At 33.6% G+C, this 12,247-nt stretch overlaps 1 protein-coding gene across 2 annotated transcripts in view; it reads right to left on the reverse strand.

Annotated features, from left to right (window-relative positions):
• Positions 1 to 1,858: 1,858 nt before the first annotated feature.
• P2RY14 (purinergic receptor P2Y14) overlaps positions 1,859 to 12,247 on the reverse strand; it is a 229,308-nt gene continuing 218,919 nt past the window's right edge. For both annotated transcript variants that reach the window (XM_053710041.1, XM_053710040.1), the window contains one exon: positions 1,859 to 3,502. In XM_053710041.1, coding sequence (XP_053566016.1) covers positions 1,945 to 2,949 — 1,005 coding nt within the window. In that variant the 5' untranslated portion in view covers positions 2,950 to 3,502 and the 3' untranslated portion in view covers positions 1,859 to 1,944. The remainder of the gene's footprint in view (positions 3,503 to 12,247) is intronic.

The following is a 12,247-nucleotide window of genomic DNA, read 5'->3' on the forward strand; positions in this document are numbered from 1 at the left end:
TTACATAAATCGTTTACAAGCTGCTGTTTTAATTATTGTTTTTCCATGTTTGATGTGAAGTTCTCATTTGATGTCCAGGAAAATCCTAAGTAGGTCACCTAATATGGTCATCTAGTTCAAAGTAGGTCAATATATATATATATATATATATATATATATATATATATATATATCCTCCACAACAAGAAACAAAGAAAAAAAACTCAGCACTTTTATGAATTTGTGCAAATTATGTTAAATTTTGAAGTTGAAAAATACATAGCCTTGTAAATAATATAAGTGAATAGTAAAAAGAAATGCTAAGGCGATCTAGATCTCAATGATCTAAGACACTGGTGTTGAAGTGACTACATCAATTAAAATGTCCATTAAAAACAAACAAGTTTGTAACCAATAAGTAACCATGAAAAACGTTTAACTTTTGGGTTATTGTGTGCTTTATTAAGGAGAATGACAACGCAATTAAACCACGAACACTATTGCACTAGTCACAAAGATGTCTTGTAAGGATTTTCTACTTTTCAAACAAGATGCCTAGGAGTGAGATTACAAAGATGGATTAAAATGGATGGGTATATGAGAGGGCTACTGGGTATGTTAGAGAGATGTCTAAGGGGGACTGAGTAGATGAGAGGAGTGAGTGGTTGTATCAGGAAGATGTCTATGGGTGCCTGAGAGATGAATCAGTATATGAGAATATGGAGTGTGATGATTGTGTATATGGAATAAGTTACATGTTAGATATACGGCTAGGGTTTGGGTGTGTGAAAAAGACAGTTGGGGTTGACTGTGTATATCAGAGGGGTAATTTGCTTTGTGAGAGAGATTTTTAGAGGTGTCTAGTTAGTGAGAGCGAAAGTAAGGGTACCTGAATGTATGAGACATGTGACTAAGCTGTTAGAGATGGCTAGGGCTCACTATGTGTATACAAGGGGTGACTGGGAAAGAGAGATGCTCATGGGTAACTTGTTGCATTAAATGCTGCAAACAATAGCTTTCATAGAAGGTCATCTAGTATTCATGACTATGTGCTATCCAACACAATCTCTAGATATGTGTGATCAAATTGGATACATGTGAACATGTACTCCCTGCTTGGTGGCCACTGTGCATAAACATATTAAAGAGTGCCCAATTAAATACCAGTTTTGATTGGACAAAATGTACATAAGGCTTGGGGATTCAAATACCCATATTCTGTGGGCAGACCATCGCTACACACTAGGAGCGTAAGTAGAAACATTTCAAATACTGTTTTAGTACTTTTATATGAGCAACATTATCTATTTGTTTAATATGCACCACATATGAAAGTATGGGTTTTATTTAATTAATTTATTTGAGTATATAATATTCTTAGTATACAGAAAACACTCTTACAGTACAAGACTTGCATGAAACATGAGAGTAACTTCCTGTAACCACTATTACCATGGTTATCTCTTGAACATCAAAGAATAAAAAAAATCAGATTTGCTCACTGAATATGACATAATTTAATTTGGAACTAAATAAAATTAAATATTCTTGTTTGCAGTACGTTTATATAGACATTTGGAGTACTATCACAGATCATGAAATTATGATTATTATTTTTTTGCATAAAAATGACCTTTTTATATGCTGTGATAACTTTGAGACCATGCATTTCTGTTGTTAATATAATAGGTGTGGGCACATAATATCTAGTATATATATATATATATATATATATATATATATATATATATATATATATATATATATATATATTATATAAACAAATCTCAAATTTTTAGCATTATTATTATAATCTATTTGTAGTGCGACAACAGATTAAACAGTGGTATAAACATAGGCATAATATACAAAGGTAGCAGATGAGTGGGTACAGTGCCAAGAGTTACCAACTGTAGTAGGACACCTTTGAAGAATGTGATTTACAGGACCGCTGATCTGGTAAGCTTATACAATGCCAGCCTGTGTGGTAGACACTCTGGATATCCTTTCTGTTTCTTTGATTTTACGGATTATCAACAGTTTCTTAAGAAATTTTTCTCTAAACGGTTGGCACAAGAAGAAATAAATGACAGGGTCAAGACATACATTGGCAGCTGACAAAAACAAAGTCCATTCTTTTAGATAGAACAAGGTGTTGTACAACTGGCAGCTAATTGCAGGGCCAGTCTGAATAAGTGTGTATGGTATTCGACATATGTGATATGGCACAAAGCAAACAAAAAATACAAACAAAATGCTGTAAATATTCTGCTTGGATTTTCTTTTGTGAACTGAATCTCTTCTAAACTTCTGGTGTGATTTGTATATCTTTCGGGAAATAGAACCATAAAAAAGCATAAGGAAGAAAAATACAGCCACAAATATAATTATACAGATGTAGTTTGAAGCCTTGTGCCAATGAACCCCAAGTTCACTCTTCAGTTTTGCACAGCTGTAGGTCTGAGTTTCATTATATGGTTGGTTAGTTAGGATCATATTGGGAACAGAAATAAATGCCATTACTATCCATACACCCGCAGAGATGATCTTACTTTGTTTCACAGATTGAAATGAAAACAAATGCATGGGTCTCATTATTTTGTAATACCTATCAAAACCAAGAATGCCTAGGAAAATTATTCCTACATACATGTTTAAGTAGAAGATCACAGCAGAAAAGCGGCAAACGACTATACGTAGTCCCCAGTGCCCAATTTCTGCATCACTTAGAATTTTCAGGGGAAAAGTGAGGGTCATCAAAAGGTCAGCAACAACAATGTTTTTCAGGTATATAATGAAGCTTCTGTTACTTGATATGTAGCAAAAAATCCATAAATTTACACTATTCAAAAAGAGGCCTCCAATAAAAATAATGCTGTACATAATTGGCAGCACTTGTGTTATCATAACTACATTGGGGACACATTTGTTTTGAGAAACATTTTCATTCAACTCAATGGAATTATTCATTGTTTGTTTTTTAATTGAGGTATGGGTGTCAAAGATTTTAAGTAGAAAATGTTCTACAAATATGTCAGACAAAAAGGAGCACCTCCTCTAAAATATTTAACTTATGACTTCTCATCCTTAATACATTGTGCAAAAATTATGATGTTCATGATGAAGGAGAGTAACAGGATATAAACATGAAGATGTTACAAATCCTCAGTTGTTAACGCTTATTTTTTTTTTTAAATTCTCCTTTCAATGTAATCATTATAATTTCCACATCCACTAATGCAGACTTTCTGATTTTTTTTTACAGATGATCCATATTAATCCAATAACATAATTTCATCTTATTGTGTTGCAAAGGTTTTAGAAATTTTAAGGACCTCATTCAACTCCGCAATAGGATAAGAACTTGAACGTTTTTTTTATTGGTCGGTTCTGTACACAATTCTCTTCCCATCCACTACAGCATGCTACATCCCACTACAGGTTCTACATGAAAATACCTCTCCATGTATTAGCTAATCCTTCTTTGGATGATAATAAATAAATCTTGTTTATCCAGTAGAAACTGTTGAAAGAAAAAGAAAATAGGAACAAAATAAACATAGTAATATATCATTTTAAATTTCAAATTAATTAAATTAATTAAAGCTTTTCTTGATATACAAAAAATTCTCTGTACAACTCTATTTATTTATAAATATATTTATAATAAGTGATCTCGTCTCCTACATACCATCTTTGTTCCAAAGAAAACAGACATTATTTGCCTAACATCCCTTCATAGTTACAGGTCAATGTTTGTGCAGTTGGCTGAAATTTTATCTCATATTCTGGTAATTCTGATACAATAAAATCAGTCAATGTTTTCAACATGTTATATAATTCTGCACTATGTGCAGTATTATGTAACATAAGGATAGTCTTTTATTTGGAAAAACAGCTGATTAGACAGCAAACCCGTAAAACACTAGTTAAAAAAAACTTTGGCACCAAAGAGGATGGCTTCGCTTACAAGGTAAGTATACTTTTAGCTGCCAAATTTGGTATTTTCAGGTCATTTTCAAATAACTATAGTGCAGAATTATGTCTACTGTCCCTTCAAATTCACATTCTGCTCCCTGCAACAACAATTTCAAATTCTATATGATAAGCACTCAGTACAGCACTTCATGTATTTGAATTTCAGATATATATAGGGCACAATGATGAAAAACTCGTCAGCATGAAGAGAAATTAAGCAAAAACTTTTAGTTTTTTTTAGACCTTATATTGTAATTAAGGTGTCTCTCCTTCACATCCAGTTACCTATATAGGGCAAGATTACAAGTGGAGCACTAGTTATTATTCCGGCTTGCGCACTAACCCTGCTAGAAGTAATCTTTTTGTGTGCATGAGCGCTAACCCGATGCATGCAAAAAGCCAAACTTGGAATATCGCGACCGCTTACACGTGTTCCCATGTAGACTTCAATGGAGCATGAAAATCTAGATATAGATATTTACAGATATATATAGGAATATCTTTTTAGAAATATGTTGAACATATTCCTTCCCCTATGTGAAGAACATTAGTATGTGAGATATTTACATTAAATACATAGTTAAACAAAAATAAATATTGCATAAATATGATTTTACATGTTTTCAGCTACTTGACTGCAGAGGGCTCTAATGCACTTTTATATATGTCTGTGTATACATATTTATTTATGTATTTATATGTGTATATATGTCTGTAAATACACATATATAAATACATATGTACACACATATGAACATATATATATAAATATGTATATATACAGTATATATACATACATACTTAGACAGACATCTTTAGACATGTATATGTATGCATCTCTATGTTAAAGCCCTTTGCATGCCTTTTTTTTTCTAACACCTGAGACCTCATATCTTTGAGCCCTTATAACTTTTTATTGCATTTGTTTGAATTTTAATTTATAGTGTTATTATGAGTGTAACTGTACTTTAAATGTAATTTTAATGTGTTTTGTGCAACTTTTTATTCAAGCGTAACAGTTAACCAGCGCACTGAAGTCATGCTATCAAGACGTGTGTTAAATTCAATTACGCTCGAGCAACCTGTTTATTTTTAACAAGTAATATGAGTGCTAGCTCCGACGTGTGCAAAAAGATGAGATAAACTCCTTTTCACTCACAGGCAACAGTTAGCATGCTACTAGTCCATAGTGAGATAAACAACCCTCAAGCAATATTTGCCTTTATAAGACTTCCCATTACTGATGAAACTTCTTAGGTAATCTCATTTGTCAGGGGATTCTAGGGTACATATAAACACATTTAGGGCTAGATTATGAGTGGAGCGCTATTTAGTTAAAAGTAAAAAGTTATCGCACACTAACCCGATGCATGCAAAAAGCCAAAGTTAGAATATTGCGCAGACGTTAACCTATTCCCCCTTAGAAGTAGATGAATAAAAAAAAGAAAATGCGGAAACAAATCTAACACTCTACTTGCATGCTAACCCGATGTATATTCTCAAGTTCCCTAACCAGACATGAAAATATGAATATTTAACATTCCAATGTTTTTCACATAGAACAATATGTTCTATTTATTCATAAATCCATATTTCTAAATATATCTGATGGTATTCTGGTACAATATATATATATAACTATATATATATATAATTATATCTAAGTATATCCAAGTATAAATATATACATATATATATATAGGAATATCTATTTATAAAAAAAAATGAACATATTCTGTTATCTGCAGAACATTGGAATGTGAAATATTAACAGTAAATGCATAGTTAAAACCATTATTACAAATGAATATTGCATAAATATGTACTTATATACACTCACCGGCCACTTTATTAGGTACACCTGTTCAATTGCTTGGTAACACAAATTGCTAATCAGTTACACAATTACATGGCAGCAACTCAATGCATTTAGGCATCTAGACAAGATGAAGACGACTTGATGAAGTTCAAACCGAGCATCAGAATGGGAAGGAAAGGGGATTTAAGTGACTTTGAACGTGGCATGGATGTTGGTGCCAGTTGGGCTAGTCTGAGTATTTAAAAAACTGCTGATCTACTTGGATTTTCATGCACAACCATCCGAATGGTCCGAAAAAGAGAAAATATCCAGTGAGCGGCAGTTGTGTGGACGAAAATGCCTTGTTGATGTCAGAGGTCAGAGGAGAATGGGCAGACTTGTTAAACATTATAGAAAGGCAAAAGTAACTCAAATAACCACTTGTTACAACCAAGGTATGCAGAATACCATCTCTGAATGCACAACACGTCAAACCTTGAAGCAGATGGGCTACAGCAACAGAAGACCAAAACTGGACAATAGAAAATTGGAAAAACATTGCCTGGTCTAATGAGTCTTGATTTCAGCTGTGACATTCAGATGGTAGGGTCAGAATTTGGTGTAAACAACATGAAAGCATGGATCCATCCTGCCTTGAATCAACGGTTCAGGCTGGTGGTGGTGATGTAATGGTGTGGGGGATATTTTCTTGGCACACTTTGGGCCCGTTAGTACCAATTGAGCATTGTTTAAATGCCACAGCCTTTCTGAGTATTATTGCTGACAATGTCCATCCCTTTATGACTACAGTGTACCCATCCTCTAATGGCTACTTCCAGCAGGATAATGCACCATGTCACAAAGCTCAAATAATCTCAAACTGATTCTTAAACATGACAATGAGTTCACTGTACTCAAATGGCCTCCACAGTCACCAGATCTCAATTAAATAGAGCACCTTTGAGATGTGGTGGAACGGGAGATTTGCATCATGCGTGATGCTATCATGTCAATATGGACCAAAATGTCTGAGGAATGTTTCCAAAACCTTGTTGAATCTATGTCACAAAGAATTAAGACAGTTCTGAAGGCAAAAGGGGGCCCAACCCAGTAGTAGCAAGGTGTACCTAATAAAGTATACGGTAATTGTATATGTGTATATATGTGTACATATACATTTATGTGTTTATATGTGTGTACATATATAAACATATATATGTATATATATATATATATATATATATATATATATATATATATATATATATATATATATAAAGGCATGCACTCTCTGGAGATTTTAAAAATGTGCTTTATTATGCACAAGTATCAAACAAGAAGTGACGTTTCGGGGATCTCACTCCATCAGACGAAGTGAAAATGAACAATCACAGCAAACAGTGTATGTCTCCTCCCCCTCATCAAAGAAGAACTATCTATATCCACAGTATCCAATCAAATATTGTATCTCACATGCTGTCACTATTGACATTTAAATAAAAGTAAAAAAAAATAATTATATGTCTTATTAAAAAATGTATACAACAGAGCATTAACTGAGGATTATACTTCCCATCTCATAACAATTGGGACAGCTGACATCTATTCAAAAACATTTATTTCTAGGGATTCAAGAACTCATCCCACTTCCATAAAAATTCCTGTGCACTTATATTAATAATGAATAAGGTCCTCAATAAGCTTACAAAGCGCACTACCACGTTGATCTATAAACTGCACAGTGCACACATTACTATTCTGACTCATCCAAAGTTTCTATAGTGTAACTGTTTCAGTGTGTAATCTATTAAATTAAATATTGCTTACACCATTCATACAGCTTACCTTATTAAAAGCTTGATCACATCAGATATAAAGAATGACATATACTGTATTGTGTGCTTAAGACCTACGGCAAACCATAGTACTCCACTGACATCAATAGCTTGTCCCACAATGAGTGGGGGCAGCTACCATTCACTTGCGCCATCAACTCGCAAAACAGGCAATTCATCCTCATTGTGGGCGGGGCTACCGAGTGGACACATAGTAACCACGTCCATAATGAGTTAATATTTAATTGAATATCAAACATCTATATACTTCATCGGACATCAGATATCCAAAAAATCAAAGAACTTTAAATGATAGAAAACAGAATGGTCTGATTCAGAGATAGGTAAGATCTTAAACATGATTTAATTTAATCCACAAAATAACTCATGTCCCATTCTTTATTCAAGCCAAGTAAAGTTATTGTCTTAAATTTGTAAATCCAATAAAGTTCCTTCTTCTGCAATATTTTGTACTTATTGCACTCCTAGGGGGCAGAATAGCAACATCAATAACTTTGACATTTGGAAAACATTGGACAAATTTACACAATTAAAATTACTGACATCTCTTACGTATTAACGGACCCTAGACCTCAATTACACTCCTAAAGATAAACAACAAATTCTCCCTACAGTTTGCATAATGTGTTGTTTAAAATTGTTCATTAGTTACAGTACTACTAAAAAAATTTTTCACTGATATCATTCCAAATGTAATACTTAAAAGAACTTTTTTTTTATATAATGGGAGAAAATTAGGAAGTTGCTTAAAATTGCATGCTCTATCTGAATCATGAAATACAAAATTTGGGTTTCATATCCCTTTAAGTGTCTAGGATGACATGAATTTGTGTGTACTTCTAACTTGCGTGTATTTTCTAACTTTGTCACAAGGAGGAATTTAACCAATAATTCAAGCTATCTAGAGCTTTTGCTTGCGCACTAACACAGCCATACGTAAAGTTTTTACATGCATGGGTTAGTTGAAAGTAAATTGCACATGAATGAAAACTGACGCGTGCAAACTTTCCTATGTTCTTCACATAGGATTAAAAGCTCACATTGGCACCTCGCTACCTCCCACCGACCACCTACACCTACATCACAGCTAACCCACATTCCCCCTGAACAACCCAGCTAAATCCCCCTGACCGCCTACACCTATGTCACGCCTAACCTACATACTCCTGAAACCTCCATTTAAGTCACTAATACCACCAACACTGACGCCTACTGTGAACAAATAAATCACTATAAAAAGCTATACAATAAAAACCTTCCTATTATAACTATGAAGCTATGTTGCTAAAGTTATAATCAAAGTTTAAATGATGTGTCACAGAGATTCACTAAAATGCTAGCGGCTGACTGCCAGAGGGCCGGCAAAACCTCACCGGCCTATCCAGGCTCCTATGTTTGTTTGTTTTTTAAAAATAGCAAGCAACTATTAAATCCATTTTAAGATATCTACAATATTTTAAACAATATTTATTGTACATATTGTATAATTTAAACATTTACCCCTAATCTGCCATAACCTAAAACTAACTGTAGAAACTAAAGGCTCTACACATTAATATTCAATATTTAAAATGATATGTAGAATGCATAATGTTTAACTATTTGCACCTCAATTAAAATGTAATTAATGTTGCTTGTTGTGTTTATTATTTTTAATTAAATACAGTATCATTAACATTATAGTTATACATAGCTGCATGCCTGTTATGTAAAAATATAATTAAATGCTACTGACTACTATAACATAAATATATATTAACATATACTGTATATCTATGTTATCTTTAATAAACACAAAAAGCTAACATAAATACATTTAATATATATGCAATACTTAAACCATTATGCAATATACATGCATTACTGTTTAAATATTGAATATCAATACAAGGCCTGTCTACATTATATCTACAATCTTTGAAATAAAATGCATGGTCATGTATAATGCATATTAGTTTAAGTATTGGAAATATAAATTAAAATGTAGATATTCTAGGTGAATGTATTTATTATTGCAAATATAAATATATTTTAAAATAGATATTTATGTTATAAAAGACAGTTGCATTATAATTATAGTATTACATAACTGCATGCCTGTTATGTAATAAAACAAATTGTAATACTAATGCCTTTTTAGCATAAATATTAATTTAAAAAAATATACGGCCAGATTACGAGTTTTACGTTAGGAGCTAACAACCTAACATGAACCCCGAGTCTAAACACCCCTAATCTTACACTTATTAACCCCTAATCTGCTGCCCACAACATTGCCGACACCTACATTATATTTATTAACCCCTAATCTCCCTCCCCCAATGTTGCCGTAACCTACCTACATTTATTAACCCCTAATCTGCCGTCCACAACGTTGCTGCCACTATAATAAACATATTAACCCCTAAAGTGCCGCACTCCTGCCTCACAAACACTATTTAAATATTATTAACCCCTAATCTGCCGTCCCTAACATCACCGCCACCTACCTACATTTATTAACCCATAATCTGTCGCTCCCAACGTCGCCGCCACTATACTAAATGTATTAACCCCTAAGCCTAAATCTAACCCTAACACCCCCTAACTTAAATATAATTACAATAAATCTAAATAAATATTAATATTATTACCTAAATAATTCCTATTTAAAACTAAATACTTACCTGTAAAATAAACCCTAAGTTAGCTACAATATAACTAATAGTTACATTGTAGCTATCTTAAGGTTTATTTTTATTTTACAGGCAAGTATGTATTTATTTTAACTAGGTAGAATAGTTACGAAATAGTTATTAACTATTTAATAACTACCTAGCTAAAATAAATACAAAAGTACCTGTAAAATAAAACCTAACCTAAGTTACAATAACACCTAACACTACACTACAATTAAATAATTTAACTAAATTAAAAACAATTAAATAAACTAAATTAGCTAAATTACAAAAAAAAACTAACACTAAATTACAGAAAATAAAAAACAAATTACAGATCTTTAAACTAATTACACCTAATCGAATAGCCCTATGAAAATAAAAAAAGCCCCCTGAAAATAAAAAAAACCCTAGCCTAAATTAAACTAAAAAGTTAAAAGGGCCTTTTGCGGGGCATTGCCCCAAAGTAATCAGCTCTTTTACCTGTAAAAAAAAATACAAACAACCCCCCCAACAGTAATACCCACCACCCACACAACCAACCCCCCACATGAAATACTAACTAAAAAAACTTAAGCTCCCCATTGCCCTGAAAAGGGCATTTGGATGGGCATTGCCCTTAAAAGGGCATTTAGCTCTATTGCAGCCCAAATCCCTAACCTTTAAAAATAAACCCACCCAATACACCCTTAAAAAAAACTAACACTAACCCCCTGAAGATCGACTTACAGTTCTGAAGACCAGACATCCATCCTCAAGGAAGCGGTAGAAGTCTTCATCCAACCGGGCTGAAGTCCTCAACGAAGTCGGGAGAAGTCTTCATCCAAGCCGGACGAAGTGGTCCTCCAGACGGGCAGAAGTATTTATCCAGACGGCATCTTCTATCTTCATCCATCCGACGCGGAGCTGGTCCATCTTCAAGACATCCGACGCAGAGCATCCTCTTCATCTGGAGTCTTCTTACTGAATGACAGTTCCTTTAAATGACGTCATCCAAGATGGGGTCCCTTAGATTCCCATTGGCTGATAGAATTCTATCAGCCAATCGGAATTAAGGTAGAAATCCTATTGGCTGATTCAATCAGCCAATAGGATTGAGCTTGCATTCTATGTGGCGGTGATGTTAGGGGCGCCAGATTAGGGGTTAATAATATTTAACTAGTGTTTGCGAGGTGGGAGTGTGGCGGTTTAGGGGTTAATATGTTTATTCTAGTGGCGGCGATGTCCGGAGGGCAGATTAGGGGTTAAAAATTTTATTATAGTGTTTGCGATGCGGAAGGGCCTCGGTTTAGGGGTTAATAGGTAGTTTATGGGTGTTAGTGTACTTTTTAGCACTTTAGTTATGAGTTTTATGCTACAGCGTTGTAGTGTAAAACTCATAACTACTGACTTTAGAATGTGTTACGGATCTTGGAGGTAGAGGGTGTACTGCTCACTTTTTGGCCTCCCAGGACAGACTTGTAATACCAGCGCTATGGAAGTCCCATAGAAAAAAGGGTTTACGAAGTTTTTCAGCTTAATGCAAAACTCGTAATCTAGCCTATATATATTTTTATGTTTATTATAAAAAACACAACAAGAAAAAATAAATACATATTCATTTATATACAATTGTTAAAAAAATATGCATCATACATAAGAATGCATAATATTTTAAAAATGTGTAGATAAATGCACTGTTAACCCCTAAGCTGCCCTAAACTAATCACCTAATCAACTCCCATACAGGTATGAGGGGTGGTTAGGTAATTAAGGCCTAATAAATGGTAACCATCAATAATTACCTAATCAACTACCATGCAGGTAAGTGGGGATGGTTAGGAGATTAAGGCCTAATAAATACTAACTAACAATAATCACCTAATCAACCCTCATACAAGTATGAGGTGTGGTTAGGAGATTAAGGTCTAATAAAGCGAAACCATCAATAATCACCTAATCAAACCCTATACAGGTATGTGGTGTGGTTAGGAGATTAA

This window comes from Bombina bombina, chromosome 4 (assembly GCF_027579735.1).
Source record: "Bombina bombina isolate aBomBom1 chromosome 4, aBomBom1.pri, whole genome shotgun sequence".
Classification (NCBI taxonomy): domain Eukaryota; kingdom Metazoa; phylum Chordata; class Amphibia; order Anura; family Bombinatoridae; genus Bombina; species Bombina bombina.